At 49.6% G+C, this 22,559-nt stretch overlaps 1 protein-coding gene across 1 annotated transcript in view; it reads right to left on the bottom strand.

Annotated features, from left to right (window-relative positions):
- Positions 1–1,204: 1,204 nt before the first annotated feature.
- Positions 1,205–22,559, bottom strand: part of LOC119177205 (potassium channel subfamily K member 18-like) — a 54,049-nt gene continuing 32,694 nt past the window's right edge. The window contains exons 2-5 of the mRNA XM_037428621.2: positions 7,322–7,503; positions 6,682–6,805; positions 4,288–4,525; positions 1,205–3,701 (exon numbers count right to left, since the gene is read on the bottom strand). Coding sequence (XP_037284518.2) covers positions 3,260–3,701; positions 4,288–4,525; positions 6,682–6,805; positions 7,322–7,503 — 986 coding nt within the window. The 3' untranslated portion in view covers positions 1,205–3,259. The remainder of the gene's footprint in view (positions 3,702–4,287; positions 4,526–6,681; positions 6,806–7,321; positions 7,504–22,559) is intronic.

Here is a 22,559-nt window from a genome sequence, read left to right on the forward strand (position 1 = left end):
AACACTCTCCATTCGATACCACATGTAGAGACGCCGTCCGCATTGCAGGGCTTCTTTTCGTTTTTAGTGCTTTTTATGTGAGAGTAGCCTTTGGACCAAGTTATTTTTCTAAACCACAGTGCAGTATTACTGGCGCAATGGCTTTTTGAGTGGTTAGTTCCAAAATGAAGCACGGCAGCGGCTCACGCACGTGCTCCCTGATTGGTACACTGCGGCTGGTCGTCTGGGCGCGAGCAGCTGAGTTGTGTCGCGACTCCTCGCCAGGTGCTCTTTTTCAGCACGCCGCCTATTCAGCGCTGGTACCCCATAGGAGATAAATCCCCTCACGACTGGTTGATACGATGGCACGACATTGCTCTAAGACAGGCATCGCGTTCTCTCGAACATTCCTCACAGGTCATCCCAACACCAAACAGCTATTTGCGACAAGCCTGTTCCGTAGTCAACGTCATTGCGTACGTAGGCCAAGTTTGGGCTACAAAAAAAGGAATGGTGAGGTTTCACTCTTGTTAACCTATAGTTACCACGAGCGAAAGATACTTTTGAATTGGTTTTACTACGATTATGCGCACAGTTTTGCATTAAATTGTTAGTCTTATTCTTGTTTTTGTTCGCTTTGCTGAAAGAACACAGTGGCTAGTCACCTGCTACATCCGGCCTCCCTAATCATATGGTGGTTTTGGGACGTTAAACCCCACATAATAATCAATAATCAATCATCAATCTGGCCTCACTCCGCTCCGGTGTTTCGACAGGCAACATTGCTTCTGATATCTCGCAGCCTGCCATCTTGCTATATCTATTGGAAAAATGGATTCAACCTGCCGATTGCGCTGAGCGCACGCAGACACGACACAGTGAGGTTCTGTTCATGATGAAACTTAATGACAAAGCGGTGCCGAATCAGTCATTAAACCTTCCCTTGGTCACATGGTGTCCCTTGGTCACATGGTGTCATCGTTGAGGCTTCGAAAAAGCCTGGTTGCGACGCTTCTCCGCAGCGAATACCGTGGCGTGACGTCATGTCTACCACACTTGCGCTCCGGCGAGTCAAGGTCATTGCGACGCCATGAGTGACCTTGGGAGACTTATCGTAAGAGAGCTTTTGCTCTAAAATAAAGTTAAATGAACAAAGGCCGTGTTCAAGCAAGACAGGCCACCGGAACTTTCCAGGATTTCTTTTGGGCGAAACGTTGGTCACATGACCAGAATGATATCCTCTTTTATTCGAAATATTCACACAGCTCTTCGACTCCTGTAAAAAATGGTCGTATCTTGTCGTCTTATGCCCCAGACGATTTTACAGTAGCATGCTACTCACAATTGTCACAAGGAAAAAAGTAAACACAATATCAAGCATAAAAGAAAAAAAAACAACAGAAAGAATAATTGCGGTCTTTGCAAACGCGTCTTGTTCCACACGCACGCGCGGTAGCCGCGTAACGAGGTATATCGGGAAATGTCTTTCCAAGTCTCGACACATTCGCTCTCTTGCGTTATATTATCAGTTTCAATGTCCTCCCCATCCACTTCCTGCAGAAGTAACAAAAGAAGCACTGACTCGATGCTTGGGTCGTCTTTTCTGAAGAATGCACTTTGCGGTGACGTCGTCAAGGCACTGCGATAGTCTTGCTTGGGGCACTTTGTGGTTACGCCAATGTCGATGTGACAGTCTTTCTTGAAGGCTGATACTTCCGCACTTAAAGAAACCACAGTACAAATACCAGTGCCATCTCACTCATAGTATCTTCGAACATTATTCACTGGTATGCGAGTGCGTCTTGAAAGTTTATCTCGCTTATCGTTAGATGTGGTCACTTTGCCACCATAGGTTGAGTTATCGCTATGCAAAGTTCTCGCTTTATATAGAGTATGGAAAATGGGTGACCCTCTCATTGCCGTGTCCTGTGTCGCGTATATATATATATATATATATATATAGGCTATAGCGAACCGCAGCTCACAGAATTGTTTGTATTTTTCTCGCCAAACTTTAGGCGCATTACTACACGCCTATTGTAAGCGAACCACATTTCTCCATCTCTATCACTTGTTCGCGCTCACGCTCGATTTCATATAACTGTCACAAATAATTTTCGCTAAAGACACCGCTTCAGTGTCAATGCATGAGGCTTTCATAATTTTTTTTATCTGTTAATCCAGGAGTGTATATGGATTGTCATCACAAAGTCGAAAAATCCCTACTGCTAGTACTTCTACACTTATCTCCGTTAAAGACGCTGAACTTGGCTATGGATGTTTACGCCAACCACATTCATGCATTTCGCGCTTATGACGAGCGGTTGTTTTGTTTATATATAACCTTAGCGCAAACCTTTAGAACGACTGTAGACAAGCAGCAACCTTGGCAAGTCACAAGTATGCCACCTATAGTTTCTAACTCTAGAAATGAAATTCATTTTCGCTTGTTTCATTTCGTAGAACTGTTCCACTCCTCTTATACCTGTATTATTTTCATTTCTTTCAGACTTTGTTAGTATTATTGCTCGTTATCTACATTTCTTGTGCAATATATTAATACTTTTATATTTCCTCTCCAGCATGGGCCCCGTGCCCTGCAGTATTTGTGTAAATAAATGTAATAAAGAAAATAATACTCCTGTCAAAGCGTTGTAAGGAAGTAGTCGCTGCGAGAAGCTCAGCCAAACTTAAAAGTGGCTACTTTTTTCACAGTCGACCTCATACGTATTGAACCACGTTGTGTCATCTGTTCTGAGCACGCTCTAATAAAGGTGTATTCCCCATAGAAATTCCTAAACGACTGTATTACCAAATAATCAAAGAAAGCCTCAAGTACTATACTTATTCGCCCTGGAAAGTTATAGAGCGACGGATGACGTCATGGCCGCCGTATTTTTTGGACGCAGTGTCTCTTCGTGTATAGTCCACTCCGTCTGTATCCGTAGCACGTCGTCAGGTAGCGGTGTACACACGCCTACAATGTGGCGGTGGCGACGATGTTACCACAAAAGGGGTTCGCCTGGTAGACATGGTCGGCGATTGCTTGACCTGAGCGACTCTTTTTATGCAGTATGTCTCACCATAAATCACTCGAAGCGGGCTCTCGCAGAGGGCAGCCTTTGCCTTGCGAATCACCCGCACACCTTCCCGGAACACGCTATCTTCCCAGCATCCTTGGGGAAACCCTTTTTTTCTTCACGTTGTCATTTAGTATTTCTATTTGGAAGCAGAAGAGCGGCTCCAGTGTACCACCATCACGCAACGAAGACACTACACATCACCGGTCTTCATCTCTGTCCGATATTATTCCCAGCCTACGGCCAACGCACTTGACGGAGCGTGTCACTTCTTCCTGCACCAGGTTGAAGGACATGGCGAGCAGCGCCATGCCGAACAACAAGTAGACGGCGCACACGGCCAGCGTCACAGTCTGGTCGTCCGAGAGAGCCGTGCCGGGCACCAAATCGCCGAAGCCGATGGTGGTGAGCGTGACAAAGCAGAAGTAGGCGCTGTCCAGGTATCCCCAGCCTTCCCACGAGTAGAAGAGCCAGGCGCCGCCGCAGATGTAGCCCACCACGATGGCGCAGCACAGCCAGATAGGCACCGAACCCACGACCTCGTCCTCGTCTTCGTCGCCGACGTCTTCGTCGTCGTCTTCGAGCGCGTTCACCGACTCGTCGTCTGCTAGCTCCCCGCCCTCGTCGCGCCAGTGGCGCCGTCTGCAGTTGTTCGAGAGTTAGGAAAGAAAATTGCACATTAGGCAGTTGAAAGATGCACCAATTTATGGCGAATCTACTGGTACACTAGGGTGGTTTTTTCAGAGTGTTCTGGTCACTCTGAAAAAATTATGTAAAAGAGCATCTAAACAAAACTACTAAATAAGTTGGCCAAATAATGGTCAGACATGAAAATGACTTGCATAAGTACTTTTTCTAGTTCCATATCGTTAAAGATGTCAGATTCTCCACTTTTATACATGGTCAGGGCACTCTCAAAATACCACCAAATGTGCCATGGGCTTTCATTCTTCCTAAGATATCGATCTTTCGGAATAGCAACAGGTACACGCATACGAATATACACTGCAGATAATTTTTTTCTTAGTTGCAACTGCTGCCTGTGCTAAGCAATGGTTGCTCGTGCCATGCATCAGTCACACTAGCCAACAGGAGCCAGTACACTTAAGTGTGTGTGTGTGTGTGTGTGTGTGTCTGAGTGTGTGTGTGTGTGTGTGTGTGTGTGTGTGTGTGTGTGTGTGTGTGTGTGCGTGTGCGTGTGCGTGCGTGCGCGTGCGTGCGTGCGTACCCTGTCCTGGCGGGCGGCGTCCTGTAGTCGTGGTGGGTCGCGGCTGTGCCACCGGCATCCTCCGTCAGGGCGTACTTGTTGCTGATAACGGGCACTCGGGCCGCTTCGAGATCGGCCTGTCTCCTGCCCATCGCCGATCCCGGAGGCTGGCGTGATGATGGCGGGTAACTGCCTCTGCCCCGCGTCGGTCGACACGCAGACAGCTCTTTGTAGCTAGGGGGCGCCGCGATCGACGAGCCTGGATGGCGTTTCGTACACTCGTGTACAGTAAAGCTCAAGAAAACTCAACAAATACAAATTCTATGCGTTTTTCTTTGAAGGTCGAAGCACTTCAAGGACGCGGTTTGTCCGGGGTCCATTTGCACGGCCTAATATATGGGCCAATACTCGGGTAGCATACGGTGTAGTCGAAACAGATGTGACACTCACAAAAAAGGTTTAATAATTTACTAATATCAATAATAATTGTGACGATATAAAACAGCTACAAGCACAAACTCTTTATACCAGTCAGTGACTTCAACGTAGACGTTACTAACCTTAGGAGCTTTGTCGTCGACTGTTCGTGTCACTTTATGTCACTTTATTTCACTAAATTGGTAAATTGAGCGCCACAAAGTGACATAATCAGACATACCGCGCAACGCTCTGGTAACATACGCCACACACAAAAAGACGTTTACCAATAGACCAATTTTAATCAAATTGCGTCAGTATAATGTATACACCTACGAGCACTAACTTTTTATACTAGTCGGCGACTTCAACTTAGACGTTATCGACCTTGCCTATAGCTTTACCCACTCGTCATGATTCACTTTATGAAGATGCCCCGCCACGGTGGTCTAGTCGCTAAGGTACTCGGCTGCTGACCCGCAGGTCGCGGGATCAAATCCCGGCTGTGGCGGCTGCATTTTCGATCGAGGCGGAAATGTTGTATGCCCGTTTACTCAGATTTGGATGCACGTTAAAGAACCCCAGGTGATCGAAATTACCGGAACCCTCCACTACGGCGTCTCTCATAATCATATGGTGGTTTGGGGACGTTAAACAGAACAAATCAACTTTATGAAGATGCGTGTTTTTTTCTTTGCACACGCCAGTATCTTAGCGTGTTGTTATTATATTGTTCGATGAAGAAAGCGTGAAGAAGATGAGGGATGGCAGAATATATTGCAATTTCTGAATGCGACTGCGCAGCAATGAAACGTGAAAACGCTGTCTGCATGAACAACACGTGTGTTTTCTCTTGCAATAAAGCTCATTGTAAAGGGTGCGCCGTAAGTGTTTTTTTATGTTCTCTATAATGAAAGGCAGCGCAAACTACAGTACAAGAAATCTGTACTTACAACGCTGCTTTGTAAGCTTTGTAAGTGTTTACTTCTTGTCCTGTAGTTTGCGTTCCTTTAAATAATGCGGAACCATATACCAACTAGACAAGCTGTCGACCTTGCTGCAATATATTTCTCTTCTCGTTCTTCGTCTTCTTCGCGCCTTTTACCTAGAATCTTCGTATAGTAGTGGCGCAAGCTATAAAGTTACTGGAAGTTCTGAAATCAGCACATTCATGATTTTCGCTAAATTAACGCCACATGTCTTCTGCACACATTTTTGCCACCTTAAAGGGGCCGCAACCACTTTCCCATGTAATAGAGTAATGACCTCAGTATGTGATTTTATTACCTCATCAATCGACTGCTCCAAGAATTCCTCGATTCCAATTAGAGTTAGCAGAGTCACAAGGGTGTGTGGCGTGCTTCGAACGCTTTCTCTCGTCTTTCGTCACGACGTGCGTGCCGGAAACTACACAGCCAGGGATGGCACAGGTGAAAGAAGTGACGTCAGCGCGCGTCGTGACTTTTGGTGTGCGTGATGGAACGCTATCGCTCTGTTCTGTGATTCCTGAGCGTTAGTGTGGCTCACTTCGTAACGTTAGCAGAGTATGTGGAGTGTGGCGACGGCACCTGGCGACACCTCCTGGCATGGCAAGAAGCGCATCTGTTCCAAACGCCGCTCTTGCTTTATGTCGGCTATTGAACAATAGTATGTGATCTGCTGTATGACGTCAAACAGCAAGCTTCGGCAACTCTGAATCGAGTGATAGTGGGCTTATGTGTGGAAAGAGGGTACTTAAGAAGACAGCAACTTCGTTCTCCGCTTGTAAGATCACCCTGCCGCGTACGACAGCAAGATTTGGCTGACGTGTTCATTGCAGTGTATGCTATCCGCATGATGTGTTCCCACCAAACACGATCGGTGGTTCATTACCCGTTTAATGGTCTGACTTCATAATAAAGAATGATGCTATTAACAACCAGGAACTGAATTGGTGACGGGGGAGTTATTTCACACATGAACGATCTGAAACGCTGCTGACGAACATGATCAACTTACCGGGGCCAGAGCTGGCGCCCTGACCCATATTGCGGTTCATAGACCGGCGCTGCATCTGGAATTGCTGCTGGTAATGCGACTGATGTTCCTGCTGAAAGTTCTTGCGTGAGTACCGTCCTTTAGCCTGCACAGGGTCCAGTGAAGTGAGATAGAACAAGAGGGTACAAGCAATTATTCAGCAACGTAACAAATAATTCATTGGAAAAGAAGACACCAATTAGGGACTTGGTAACTCAAACAACGACGTCTATTTCGACATGCTGGGTAACTTAGTAGTGACCTAGACAGTCAGATACAGCGGTTTAAAAAACCGAAGATCGGCAGCCCATCACCCTCGTCCCTGAAAAAATTTGCCCCGCTCGGCAATGTTCTGCGACGTCGGGTTCACCGGAAGTCTGGCTTTTGTGCATCCGAAAGTCTGGTGCAGGCTTTTGCGCATCCGCCTTTGAGGAGGAAATGCGGCAACCTTCTATGGTTGTACCGGAATATGCTCTACTCTAGCCTAACCAAGCCTGACCTAAACTTTGATTTGCTCATACTATTAAGAAGCAATTTTAAATGGCAACAAATGAAAGACGCACAAAACTGAAAGTCAGTTCAACGTGATAAAGGAAGAATGTAATAACGCCTTTGAACTGACTCTTTGCACGGCCTTGCGATGACAAATGGAGCAGCAGATGTAGCGGTAAGAGAACTTGAAGCTTTGCGCCATGGCGTCACCGATGTTCGACAGGCACAGCAGCATCAAGGGAATGCCCACGATTGCGTACAGGATGGTCACCACTTTGCCCTGTGGCGTCTTGGGCGCGATGTTGCCGTACCCTGAAACGTTGAGCAAAAACACCAAATGTTAACGCGGAAAAGTAGCGGCTTTCTCCACAGTGCGTGAACGAATACTACAATGCTACTCGTCGCAAACCTGTTCGCGTACCGGTAGAATCGTTTAATGTCTTTGATTCAGGGAATTACACAACATCCTGAAGTGATCAGCACTGACGCACATACATCAATCAGGCACTAGAACAAAGATAAACCGGTCGGTACCCTAGTGGCTATGACATTTCGCAGATGAGCTTGAAATTGTGGGCTTCATTACGGGCTCATTTTATTGGGGGGGGGGGGGGACGAACCAAGAGGATGCTCTTAAGTATTATCTGGAGATTTTTGCTGGCGCATGCTTGTGTAAGCAGACCGTGTTTTCCTTACGTGAAGAGAATAGCAATAATCTTGACAACAAGAAAACGCTTGCGTTAAATATATTCTTAACAGAAAACGTTGTTTCCACTGGAGCTGAACATATCAGCTATTAATATATATTCAATGGCAAATAGCGCTCACACACAAAAAAAAAACGCTTTGTAAAGTCAGCCAATAAAAATTGATCTAAAAAATTTCTTAGAAGAAATACCATACACAGAGCGTAGTGACTAGACCAGTACACACTGGTATTAGGCACATTCTAAAAAAAACGAACATTGTAATACGAAGTATATATGAGAACTGGCAGATAGTGGCACAATATGAGTTCCCTGAACAGGAACAAATGCCTCAGACAGGCTGACTGACGTTTCTATAGGTGACCCTGTCTTTGTCGAACGTGCCTTAAATCCTTGGCTTATCATCCTTGATGCTTACGACGAAGACAGGTCTGTTTGCTGATGTGGTTGTCTGAACCCTGTTTACGCCTATTCGACGTCTGTTCAGACGTGGTTCAGACATTGTTCGGCGCTTGCGTTTCTTGTTCCTTCTGTCCGTGTTCAAAAGAACTACTGATGCATCTCCCCGAAGGGAACCCCGATGGGATGCGAAGCAGTGTGTGGTCCGCACGGCGTTGACCCGGTTGAAACGGGTGTCGACGCGGGTACTGGAATAACGGTTTGGAGCAAAGCTCGGTGTAGCGTTTACTCGAATAAGCGTTTGTTTGAACCGCAAAAAAACTCGTGAGGTGGGACGCGTTGAAGAGGCTTGCGCTCAACTTCCTTGGCTGGCGTCTCGTCGGTGTTACCCGCGCGCCGTCTGTATCCTCGAATTAGATCGGTGTTCTTGACTCGCACCTCGTAGGTGTGGCTGGTCTTCCACTGCCAACGCTTGCGTTCGGCTTCCCTGACTCGCGCCTCGTCGGTGTTGACGTCGCCATTCGCGAACGTGATCGGCTTCGCCAACACTCGTAATGCCGGCGACAGCCAGGAAAGGTACACGCACACTAGGGGGAAGCGTGCCACGACGGCGTCTCGCCTGTCGGCGCGATTGCGCGGCTAACAGCGGTGCGGTGTCCACATTGTCGGCGCCGCGAGATTCTCCCGCCAGCTCACGGCTTCTTCTCGACGACAGGGGAAAGATGTGGCGAGGGTGTGATGATGCTCACGTGAGAAGTGGGAACAGATTCTTCGCCCAGCCCTCATCGGTTGTCTAAAATTTATCCAGAAGAGATTACACCAAACTGCCGACATTGCAGCTGCGTGAAAGCTACCCAAAATCACATTCTTTGGGAATACGAGGCTAACCCCCCCCCCCCCCCCCCCCAAGAACAATACTGCCAGCTTCCTCCCTAGAGGCGTGGGAGTCGCTCCTGTCGTCAGCTGACTACCGTCTTCAGGCAGAAGTGGTTAACTGGGCCGAAACGGTCGTGGCAAGCTTTTGGTCCCCCCACTTCAAACCACCGGCAAATTAAGTTCACCGACCTTGCTATGCCATCAATAAAGTTCTTTCTCTCTCTCTCTCTCTCTCTCGAGCGTTGCGAGTGGTGGAAAGGGTGAAGCGAGAGAGAGCTGACGCGCGGCGAGCGCGCGGCAGGCGAGGTAGAGAGACGTAACCGCGCATTGCTAGGAGGGCATGAGCTACTTGGCACCGCTCCAACACTTGCGGAGAGGGCAGCGGTGCGGACGTAGGGACAGCGTCACACAGGCTAGTCAAAGAGCTGCTTCTCATCTAAAACATGCGCTGTTTTCACCTTATGTTGCATATCACACCGGTGTAGTGCCGCATAGCAGCAAACTCGGTGCACTGAGTACAGACCTGTGGCCAGGTTGGTTTATAGTCATAGCGCCGAGAACACGTACAGGAACAAATGAGGAAGACATAATGTGCGCTACTCACGTATGACCAGTTGTGATTAGCGCGTGTCCCATACTCTTAATTCGTTCCTATGTTTTCAGCGCTATAATTTCATGGAATCACTTATGTTGCCACGTGCGTTATTTTTTGCGCCCAGTTTAGACCCACAAAAGCGTTGAGAAATAATTGCAACAGAAGGCTACAAAAGCACTGTTTAAATTCCTATGCGACACGTACTGGAACAAGCGGCTGTAACAGCAATGTCACACACCACGAAAGACAAGACTATACTATGACTGAGTGTGAGCACGTGTGCTGCTTAATGCGCTGTGTTTATATCTCTTCCTTCTCTTTTCTCCATCTTACATCTCCCCCATCCCCCTCCCATGCGCAGGGTAGCGAACCGGCTACCTATAGGCTGGTTAACCTCCCTACCGTTCTTTTCCTCCTATTTTTCTCTTCTTCTTCGGCACCGATTGCGCCTCACTGTTTTCGGGAAGCTTACGTTCGTGATTCTGTTTACGGACCACAAGGGGGATGCCGTCTCGTGTGTATGTTAGGGAGCCTTCATGTGCGCGCGTCTCCGTATTTTAGGGTGGTGACAACTCCGATCGTGGTTGCTTACAACTGGCGAAAACGGCCCCCATACTTGACGGGCCGCCATGTTGGTTCTGAGTGGTCACTCATTTACATTGACGGCAGCGTGGGTTTCAACGAGAAGAGGTTTTTTTTTATAGCAAATGCTGAAGGCTGAAGGGTTGTTTTCTGAAGTTAGCCATGGTTTGGTAGAACAGGAAAGACATGTTCGTGACTCGAGTTTGTGTAAAATACTGTTAAAACAGTTCGTTTCTCCCACTTGGTAGACCCACCGCAATGGCGGATTGAGGTTATTTAGGGGGCCTATATTTGCGAGGCGGAGAACCTCGATGTCACTATGAAGAGCAAACCTCATAAGCGCGAAAATGCCCGCGACGGCGACGAGCGATGCTATGAGCGACGAAACAGGGCGTTCGCGCGACGTGTCGCTGGCTCGTTTTCGCACGATCGCTCGGTTCTCCAGATTTGGAAATCGTCGCTCATCGCCCGGAAGTGCTGGGCTCAAGTAGCCAATAGCGAAAAAGCGGAAAAAGACAAAAACTACATAGGTGCACGTGACCCTGCCAGAGTCACGTATGCGCAACAAGAATTAGCGCAATGTTTACGCATGTGCATATAAAAAAAGTGCTGCAAGGCACTCATAAACACTTTCCATTCCATTACACAACAATATATATTATTTTTAAATTGCATACCGCTCGCTACGCGGTTTTCTTGGTGCGAGTAGACGGCCTCATGCCAGCAACAGTGGAACTCGCTCGCCGAAGCCGTCGCGTGAATGAGGTTTGCCTGCGCTAGCGACTGATCGCGCGAAGACGATCTACGTCGCGTCGCTCGTCGCTGTCGTGTGCATTTTCGCGCTTATGAGGTTTGGCCCTGAATGGACTTCAATGTCTGCGCGCCATTCATGAAGCATATTCACCTTAGCACTGCAAATACCTCAAAGGCCTCTTAGTGCAAGGCTCGAAACCGTGCTGTTTATATGATGGAACTCGTAACGACAGGGAAGGCAGAACAAACAACCAGGTAGCTCGCGATGTTCTCTGTAAACCGAATAGCTCAGCTAGCCTGTTTCTCATACCCTAAACATTGCGTTTCACCGTAATATAATTTCCTACAGCAAGTTTAGTTCCTGCGAACGAATCTGTACAATGACTGCTTAAAAACCTTACAAGCTGTAAGCATTGCCCGAAAAAGTAGGGCATTCAATAACATTACACCGCCCTCCCCCTATGTCTACAAGCCTGTATATTAGGCTGGAAGAAAAGCAAAGGGGAGCAACGAGGAACAAATCAAGTTTTTCTAGGTCATATTTTATTGCAAACAGCATCCAAACGGCATCTGGCCTTGTGTCTTCAAACCATCCTGCCTCCTTTGCTGGAAGCTTGTGTCCTCGCAATGGGCCTAGAGTAAAGCAATAAGACAAAAAATCATACACGGCTCCGACCACATATACGGAGTCCATACACATTTTCTCTACAAGAACTAAATAAAAGCGGAGTTTACGATATCAAATCATCTGTGTGTCTGGTTATGAAACAAAAGGACGACACAAATAACGATGCACCACGTAGGGCATATTTGAGTTATGGGCTGACAACCGACTTGCTTAGTGCACATATACTGCTCCGTTCAGGACCGACAGATAGACAGAAGGATGGACGGACACGAACAGTAAATCTGTCGCATTCTATGTTATTAAATAGAACTCCTGTTTGCAATTATTGAGCGAGTTTCGGTGTGGTTGCGCGTTTCATTGAAGCGAAGAACGAATACCCCATGGCAAGCCACACAAAAAGTTAGTTGCTTTGCAACTGTGCAAGACAAGCGCCTACAGGGAACGCGTTCATCGGCTCGTCTGTCTACTTCTCCAAATGCCCTTCCTGAGCAACCGAGGTAAAATTGCAGGAATGCGAACATCTGCCAGAAAAGGAAGAAGCGAACGGAAGCGTCTGTAGGTGGTTTACGGGCCTGGCGTTTTCCGCGACGAATGCAGTGACGGCTTCGGAAACCGACAAAGTGCAGATAGTGAATGCATGCAGGACCACACATTCGACTAGTCATATCATTCGATTGAAGAACTGCGCTTCGACTACAAGGATAAACAAGCATACCCAACCATCTTCCGCTCGCAAAGCGTAGCCAAACGAAGCCTAATTCATTATTATACTGTGCACGTTGTCGTGCTTACTTTGCTCAAACTGCTTTTTGTTGCATGGCTAAGTCAGCCATTTCACGAAATGTGCGGTGATATACTCAACCCACTCGCAATACAACGGGTACTCACCTCACAAACACGGCGAGTAGTAGTCGCCTCCAAGCAGTCTCACTTCACTTGTGTAGCCCAGCGTTTCCGTTGGCTAGAACAAGTCGGGAAGCCGGAAGGTCTCCAGATGGTTTTGCATTGTGGCACGCAGCACCCTGGCATATAAACTTCAAAGTTTTTTTTTGTGTGTGGTTAGCACGAGGATGGTGTCGTAGCGTAAGCTAAGTCTATGTGGTAATCAAACGCAGCTCATACCGCAGCTTGCACACCCGCGCCAACATGCAGCTGGTGCAGAGCGACGGAGCAGGAACGCCTGGCCGCAAGAACCAACATGGCGCCTGTTGCCACGGAAACCAGGACTGGCATCATTGTGTTTTAGCGGGTGGCGGCAAGTGGTGGGTCAAAGGCGGACACCACCCTAAAACCGGAGACGGGCGCACATGAAGGCTTTCTAGTGGATATGAAAACATCGGCTCCGCGTTAGAAAACGTTTTTGGGTAGTTTTTGTGCATTTGTGAGCGTATTTTGATGCCAGTTGACGCATAAAACCACACGTACTACATCAATACCAAGTATTTCACAGTGGGTGAGCTTATTGACCCTTTTTCGAAACTCTTCTGGTTGCCCATCTGCTCAGCTGAGCGCGCTATAGGCTGAGGCTACGGCGGAGCGGCCGCCGGCCCTTTTCGAAAGGGTTTTTCAGCGCTCTACGCACGGAATGTCTATGCAAGTCTCTGTCGATGGGGAGGATATCACTTCCGATGATCTTCGAGAGAGAGAGAGAGACAAACATCTTTATTATGTAGGTAGAACAAAAAGCATGGGAGGGACCCCTAGTCCGGGGTCCCTAGGACGACTCCGGCAACGTGTCGAGCCCGTTGTATGATGGCTCGCAGAACCTCGGGAGGTCCGTCGCGGAGGGCGTCGTCCCACAGCTCTTTTTTGCGCAGCGGGTGGAGGAGGGGTGGTAATGGAGGGAAAAGGTTTGCCGTGCACTCGATAGTGACGTGGAAGATGGAGGGTGACCCGCCGCAGCCCGGACAATTGTCGGCATAACAGTGTGGCCAGAATTTGTTCAGGGAGACAAGACTAGGAAAAGTGTCAGTTTGCAACTGGCGTAGTGCCACTGCTTCCTCTCTCGAGAAGGATGGTGGTGGCGCACGGTGAGTGCAGCGAACGCTTCTATAATGACGGAGAATCTCTCCGTAACGCAGCAAGGGATCCCCCCACCCTGAACTGGTCATTTCACCACGCCGGGCCGCCCGGAGGGAAATATCGCGGGCTATTGCATGTGCGCGTTCATTGCCCGGCAGCGAGGCATAACCAGGGGTCCACATTAAGTGGATGCGGGAAGGTGTGACTGAATCATTTTTCGGAATCTGTTTGAGAATTTGTTCTGCCGCTCTCGGAATGCCATGTCCTGATAGGAACGCCCGGCATGCCTGTTGCGAGTCCGTCAGTATATACACTTCCCCTGGGACACGAACGGCGTGTCGAATGGCGAGAGCAACGCCGAGAATTTCTCCGTACGTGACATTAGTGCCGCGCATTGCAGCAGAGTCCTTCAGGGATTCAGTGCCATCCAACACTACGGATGTATAGCCCTCTTGAGTGCGCGCCGTGTCTGTGTATAGAGCCTGGGATTCTGGGATGTTTTCGAGCATGCGGTTAAGGTATCGCACACGAGCTTTACGCCGTCCTTTGTCATGCACTGGGTGCATATTACGCGGCAAGGGATGAATATTCAGTACCTTACGTAGGGCGGGTGATAAGGTCGTTGGGCGGGCTTCAGGTTCAAGTGTTGGGACAGAGTGCCCTAACCATGCAAGGAGATAGCGGCCAGTACGTGTGAGCAAGAGGCGCTGGCGGTGACTGACCCAATGCGCCTCTAGTAGTTCTCCTAGTGTGTTATGCGTTCCTAAATTAAGGAGACGGTATGTGGAAGTATAGTGCGGTAGGCCATGGGCTAGCTTCGTCGCTTTACCAATGAGGGCATCAACGCGAAGTTGTTGCGCTTGAGTCGACCGCTGAAAGGGAAGATGGTATGTAAGACGGCTGATGATGCATGCCTCCACCAAGCGCAGCAGGTCCTCTTCTCGAAGACCCGAGCGCCTGTTAGAGACCCGCCTGATCATGGCCAGAATTTGCTCAGTTTGTCGGGATAGAAGGGAAACAGTATAGTTAGACCTGCCATCCGCCTGGACGTGTAGGCCTAGGATGCGAGCACGGCTGACCTGTGGTATGGGTATACCATCCACGTGTACAGTGATGGGCGGCATAGGTGAGGGGCTGCGAGAGCGAATGATTATGAGCTCCGACTTTTGCGGAGCACAATTTAAGCCCCTTTTTCTCGCATACTCAGAGACAGTGTCGACTGCTTGCTGCAGTCGCTCTTGGATAGCACCGTCGCAACCGCGTGTACACCAGATAGTGATGTCGTCCGCATAAATAGCGTGAGCGACATCGGGGATCTGATCGAGAAGCCGGGGGAGCCCTGCAAGCGCGATATTGAATAGGGTGGGGGAAAGAACAGAGCCCTGTGGTGTCCCACGCCCTACAAGGCGGATTGTACCTGATCGATGCGGCCCGATTCCAATGGTAGCTGTGCGATCTCGAAGAAATGCGCGGATATAGTTGTACATACGAGCCCCACAATGCGACTTTGGAACATTGCGAAGGATAAGTTCATGTGCAACATTATCGAACGCCCCTTTGAGATCTAAGGCGACAAGTGCTCTCGTTTGGGCGCGCGACGGTGGTCCTAAGACTTCCTCCCGTAATTGTAAAAGGACATCTTGGGCAGACAGATGAGCTCGATATCCGAATTGTGTGTTAGCGAAGAAAGAGTGTTCTTCCAGGAAAGGTTGCAGGCGCCGCAAGAGTACGTGCTCCATTAGCTTACCAATGCATGATGTTAGAGAGATGGGCCATAGATTTTCAACTTTTATAGGTTTACCCGGTTTGGGGATAAGTGTAATGTCAGCATGTCGCCACGCTTGGGGAAGTGTGCCTTCGCGCCAGTATTCATTAAAGATATGGGTAATGTGGTTGATATCCGCGTCACTCAAGTTACGAAGGGTGGAAAATCGGATTTGGTCCGCTCCTGGAGCCGTGTTTCGTTGTAGGTCTTGTAGGACCACCCGCACCTCGTCCGGGGTTATGTCGGCATCCAGCAATTCATTCTCCTCACCACATAGGGTAATCAGGGTATTGTGGTGGCGGGCCTATGGGATTGAATTGATGTTCTAGTTCCGTGAGGAGCAAGTCAGGATCATCCCGGTACTCGTGCATTAAGATGTGCAGCTGCTGAAATGTTTTTCTCTTTGATGTGTTGGGGTCTGTGAGCGAACGTAGAATCGACCACGTTTTAGCTGTGCTTAATGTGCCTGAGAGGCGGTTGCAAAATTGTCGCCAGTTATTACTGGTGAGGGACGCTGCGTACTCCTCGGATTCCCTTGTAATTTCTTCTATACGTTTCCGAAGTTTTCTGTTGAGGCGTTGTCGCTTCCATCGCCGCGTCAACCCTCTCCGGGCGTTCCAAAGATGAAGTAATTGCGGATCTATGTCTGGTGTCTCAGTTGTGGTACGCACTGTACGCGTGGTGGCCTCAAGATCGTCAGCGAGAGACTCAAGCCATCGTTCGTTGCCCTGGCCCTCAGGCGGGTCTTGGCGGCGTTCCCTGAATTTTGTCCAATCTGTAATGCGCACATTTTGCTCTGGCCTGCGAGCGCCTCGTAACGACAGGATGGTTGCGACAATATAGTGGTCATTGCCAAGGTGCTCTTCTAAAGGCCCGTGCGCTACGACTGGGCCAGTATTGCGGACAAAGGTAAGGTCAGGACAGGTGTCGCGAGAAACACTATTGCCTATACGAGTGGCGTGCTCTGGGTCGGTGAGCAGTGTGTATCGCATGTTACAGATGGAATTCCATGAGCGGGTTCCCTTGGCTTGCGATTTAACGTAACCCCGTGCGACATGTGGAGCGTTGAAGTCACCACATACCACACAAACCCGTCCAAGGCTGCCAAATTCTTTTGGTAAAAACAGTGTGTACGCGAACGAGGGGAACTGTATACATTGAGGATAAACAAACTGTCGCCGCGTTTTCCTTGCGTAATAACTTCCAATATTTGATGAGGAATGTCGCTACTCGTCGTATGCATGCGACATGTAACGCGTTTCGAGACTAGGGCTCCCACAAGAGGTGAGACACCCGAGAGTGGGCTGTAACCGGATAATGAAGGGGTGCAATTGGGTTCCTGTAAGAGGATGACATCCGGAGGGTTTGTGGATGTGGCAACGTACTGTTGCAAGGAACCTCGTTTTTGACGGAATCCCCTACAATTCCACTGCCACACCACTAGCTGTGGTGGGTCACGCGGCGCCATCATCATCACGAGAGGAAGCAGAGGGGCGTGTATAGGGATGCGCGCGTCGGTTACCCCCGTTAGAATTACCCACGTTTGAGTGTTGCGGCCGAGAGATGTGGTCGGGTGGCAGGCTGGCGCTGTAACTGCTAGGTTCAGGAGTTTCTATGTTATTATCTCGCGCGAGAGTACGTTCTATACATAATTTCACTTGCTCCGTAATTCCTATACGAAGTTCTTCCATCTGCCGTTCGATTCGGTCGAGGGCCGCCTGCATACTTGTACCCATGTCTGCCACCAGCGCCTCCATTTGTTTTTGCAAGTGCTCACAGCGTGCCTCCATGTCACGGCGTAAGCGGGCGATTTCTACCAGGGGATCGGGAGCAGAGGATGAGTTAGTGAGAGGGGACAGAGTAGAAAGTGAAGTATGGGCTATAACGAGCTGTGGGAGATCCACCGCTCGACTTACCTCCCGAGGTGCCTGTGTGGATGTTTTTTGCGCCGAGATTCTCTGCGTCTCCGTGGGGGCCTGGGCCACCTTGGCAGAGGCGTTGGTAAGCAGGGCCTTCTTGTAGGGTTGTTGTGAGGGTGGTGCAGTTTGGTCAGGAGGGCGTTTCTCGGGTGGCCGCATTGATGCTCCGCGGGATCTGGACCGAGACTTGGAACGGGTCTGGGATTTGCGACGGGATCTCGAGCGAGACTTCGAACGCGCTCGCAGTGTCCCCTGAGTCGAGACTTGTGAGTGTCCAGTCGTTGCCATATCTTTGGAAGCAGTAGATGTGCTGGGGGGCAGCAGTTCACGCTGTTCTTTCTTCAGGGCTTTGCGCACCCACGCCTTGTTCGGTGTCTGGCGAGCGCGCCGTGAGCAGTTTGGGTCGGATGTAGGATGGCTTCCGTCGCAGGACCTGCAGTGAGGGGTGCACGGATGCGACGGGGCTGGGTTGTCAGTCCCGCATGTTGCACAAATAAGCACGTGTGGCGTGGGACAGTGGTCAGCCCAATGACCGAGCCGGTGACATATCTTGCAAACCAGTTGGCGAGGGCGATGAGGGTAGCAGCGGAGTTCGGCGCCGTAGAATCGCACATAGCGAGGCACTTTCAATCCTTCAAAGGTGACTAACGCAACGTTGGTCTGCCCCATCATACGTGCTTGAAGAATCTGTGTTCCAGGTGTCAAAAGCTCGTCCACTAGCGTGGACGACGGCGTGCCGGGTACAAGACCGGGAACAATGCCCTTGCATGAGTTGTCTGGGGCAGCAAAATACGTTGTGATAGGATACACTCGCTGACCAAGCCTCAGTTCCCGCACCTTGTATAATGCGTTGGCAACATGTGACTTGGGTGTGCTTATGACTGCCAAGTTCTGCTGGGGCCGCAGGCGGAATATGATGTTCTGACGATCTTCGGTGCTCAAGCCTGCCGCGCTCCATAAAGCGTTGGCGAGTTCTGGGCGCGTCCAACTATCGAGGCAAAGTCCGCCGTGGGGTCGCAGAATTATCTTTTCATCGTGTAAAGGAAGCGGAGGCGGATTCTGATTCTGGCTCCGCTTGCGTGTGGTTTGCTGAGGGGCATAAGGAATACCCGATGTATCTTCGGGGGGTTGCGCCTCGGCGTGCATATGGCGGGCGCGTCGCCTGTGTTTGACCGTCTTCCAACAACCTCCCGCGTCGTTGTCCGTGTTGTCGCAAAGAGTAGTGTCCTCCTCCATCCTTTCTCCGGGTGGAGTGTCGACTTCAGGTTGTTGGGAGAAAGAATTGTAGACAGCAGGATCAGTTGCCGGCCTCGCAGTATTCGCCTCGGGTGTCTGCGCTGCTACCGAGGGACGCGCGTCGGCGTTCGCCGTCGACCACGGCGTTTCATGTTCGTTGGAAACTGTCGTGGAGGCAGTCAAATGCTCCATCGAAACAGAGCGGGTAATAGGCCGAACGCCCTTGGCGCTCAGGTTGAGAAAACGTACCTTGGACGAGCTGGTGGATGGGCGTTCCTGGCTCATGGTAGGAAAAACGCGCCTGAACAGCTATGGCCCCAACAGGGGCGGCTGCCTGGGAACCGCTTCAGAGCTGCAGAGACGTGGGCAGCGGCAAAAAGCAAACGCACAGCAGCGAAGTCGTTGGCTGCTTGCGACGAGGAACGCGGCAACGTCGTAGATTCACAGCTGGGGAGCGGGCACGGCGGAACGCGCCGTAGTCGAAGGAGCCGAGAGACGAGCGTCCGCACTCCACGGTTGCCAGGGCTAGAATCCCCCATGATCTTCGAGATTCTGGATGGTCTGTGGCTACCACTCAACGTAAACTTCATGGGACGTATACCCCCAGGACCGAGACGCAAGCCGGCGTCTCCATGCACGGCGACGCGTGGTCGTCTCAGCGCTCTCGAGCTGCGGTAAAGAAGCGTCTTTTCGCTGCTTATAGACTTCCTCACCTCCCAAGAGATCACCGTCGAGTCATCGTGAGACCTAGAAATGGCCTGGACATGAGAACTGTGAGTCAAATAAAGTTCGCGAAGTCACTCGCAGTGGCTGCAGCGCTCAGTGAGAAAAAAGTCGCGAAAAACGTGGTATGCCCAAACATGATGAACATCGCAGTTATAAGCACTCCAGTGGAGAGGAATGCCAGAGCGTATTCCAAGAGCACCGCCATTACTCTCGGTACCGCCACTTTTGATGTTAGTGCCTACCGAGCTGCCCCCGATGACACCTGCAAAGGTATCATCAGGGGTATTGACGCTGACATCGGTCAAGAACAACTTTATTCGCTTATCGTACACCCAAACAACCCGACTGCACTCCAAGTGAAAAGAATTAGGAATTCCACTACGGTGACCATCCTCTTTGACGGACTAAATGTCCCAAATTATGTCATATGTGGAACTTCAGTTCGCTGCACCCTGTATCGTCGACAGACGGATGTCTGTTATGCCTGCGCAAAGCTAGGATCGAGCCGATGTTTGTCCCCATCCAGAGGAGGTGGTCTGTAGAGGTTGTGGTACGTCATCTTCTTCAAAGGATCACATCTGCACCCCAGATTTCAAGTTGTGTGGGGGTCCACATCCCACGGCAGACAAGACGTGTAAACATCGTTTTCAAGTACCCTACATAGTCCGTCGATGAAGACGGGAGCGACGGATGCAATATACGTTGGAATTTGCCGAACAAGACGCCGACGACATGAACTTCACAGATGGTAGAGGAGACTTTCCATCGCTACCAGACGCTGCAGGTGGCCGCGCTACGACTGAGCGCCCGAGCAGCAGCTGGCGCCCACCTTTCATCAGCCAACAGCTATAACCACCGCGAGGGCGATCCCGTCCCAGAGGCTGAGCAAGGGGCCGTTCGAGATCCAGAGGACATTCTAGATCCAATGGCCGTTCTAACTCACGGGTGCCTACCGTCCGCAACGGTGTGCAGCAAGGAAATCAGCACCAGACCTGGGCAACCAAGATCACGGGATCTCAACCACAGGTAAAGCGGGGTACCAATCCAGAGCAACGCTCAGATATATGTGCGCAGATGCAAAGAGAAAATGCTAATCTCAGGGCCATTGTCGAGCAACTCAGGGCTAAAATAGCCGACTTAAGGAAATCACAGCAGGTTTCGTCTCCGTCTCCTTCGAACATAATTCCCTGTACACAGGCCGCATGAAATACGAGTCACGATGAGGTACCCATGAACGTCCAGCCAGGGGCAAAACCAACAAAAAGGAGAGCGCTAGAACAAACGGCCAATAACAAGGACACAGATTTCAAAGCACAGGTCAAGGATGAGTACCTTGAATGAGGTCAAAAATGCTCTCAGCGCGGTGGTCGAGTCGATATCGGTATTGGACAGCAGAGTCACAAAGATGGAGGCTGACCAAGGTAAAGCTTTACAATCAGCCAAGGCTACTCCGGCCCAAGTAATACCTAAGGTCAGGATCTTGCAGAAGGTGGCAACCCCTTAGCGTCTCTCAGGAGAGAGCTTTTGAGGGGCCCAACAATGACGGGACACCTTGACAATTTCGTAATTTGACAGTGGAACTGCTGGGGCTTCCAATCAAAGAAGGCAACTCTACAGCAGTATATTAAACCCAGCCAATCCGACCACATGCTGTTATGCTACAGGAGACGCTTACGGAAACAATGAGCCTGTCAGGCTACACCCATCACATCACGAAACCTCCAGATGGCCGTGGTATCCGCACGTTTGTGTCCAAGAAGTACGCTTACATTGAGCACAATTTGCACATGGCAAATATCAAGATTGAACACTCTCTTTTAGAAATTATACCAGGCAGCAACCTTAAAAATAGCATTTTCATACTCCACTTATATAGCTCTCCAAGAGTCAGGTACCATCGCTTCACCTCATTAATATCAAAATTCATTACGATCGCTAGGAAAGTGGATGCACCTATAGTTATAGCGGGAGATTTCAACGCACCTCATCATGCTTTGGGCTACCCTTGCACCACTGCCAAGGGAGCCGAGCTCTGGCAAGTGGTATCAGATCTGAATCTGACTTTGGTCACTGACCCAACGTTTCCTACCCACACTGGAAATTCTCGCTCTAGCGATACTACCCCAGACCTCGCCTTCGTCGCGACCACGGGGGAGGTATTATGGTTAAACTTAAGAGAGGGCTTACGGAGCGGCCATTGTATCCTGAGTACGACATTACAAATTCAGGCAAAGCCCCCTAAAACTTTCAAATTCACAGATTGGGACCTCTTCCGTAAGATCAGAGCGGAGAACGCAGAGGAGAATAATGACCCACCGAATTTTGACAAGTGGCTGTCTCAGCTAGTCGAAGACGTCAAATCGGCAACCAAAACGATAGAGATTGATCTTGCGGTCAATCAAATGAAGAGCAGGTTTGCTCATCTTCTTGAGGATAAAAGCGCCCTCCTTGCCAGGTGGAAAGCACACCGTATGAATCAGACTGCTAGAACGCGTCGCAAGTCTTAAAGGAGCACTGACATCACATTTCAAGATCAAGATGTGCCCATCATTCGATCGCTTGATATGCATAGGTCTTCTTGGCCAAATTTGAACGGCATCCGTCGTGTGGAAGTTATCTTAATTCGATGTCCAACAGCGTAGAAAAGCTAAGGAGAAAAAACTGAAAATAGACTGCCCTGCGACATCGACACTAGTGCTACGTGTTCGGTGTGCTACATTCCACAAATACCATCCTGAGTGACGATGCCCTAGTAGTGATGACGTGTACCATCCGAGTGTTCTTATCGTGGCGCCGACTGGCACAAAAGCGCAGAAACGCACTCGCTCGTCACGTTTGATCTTCGTCGCACTGGTTGGAACAATTTCATGAAATTATCAAGATAAAAACAACCTTTAAAAGAATGGCGAAAAAAAAATAGCGTGGTTAAACGTGCGCTTGTCAGTCAGCTTGTCTGGGAATCGTTGTGAGTTACAGGTAAGTTGCAGTCATCTAGTTCGAAGCACGGAAAAAGTGCAATGAGGGTGTATTTTCATATCACGTATGTGTTACACATTAACACGACCACAAGCTTTCAAAAGGCGAACAGCGTATACTCAGATATCATCGCTAACAAGTAATACGCAGGTATCGTTGAATTTTAATTCATCTGTATACTTTG

This window comes from Rhipicephalus microplus, chromosome 3 (genome assembly GCF_043290135.1).
Source record: "Rhipicephalus microplus isolate Deutch F79 chromosome 3, USDA_Rmic, whole genome shotgun sequence".
In the NCBI taxonomy this organism is placed as follows: Eukaryota; Metazoa; Arthropoda; class Arachnida; order Ixodida; family Ixodidae; genus Rhipicephalus; species Rhipicephalus microplus.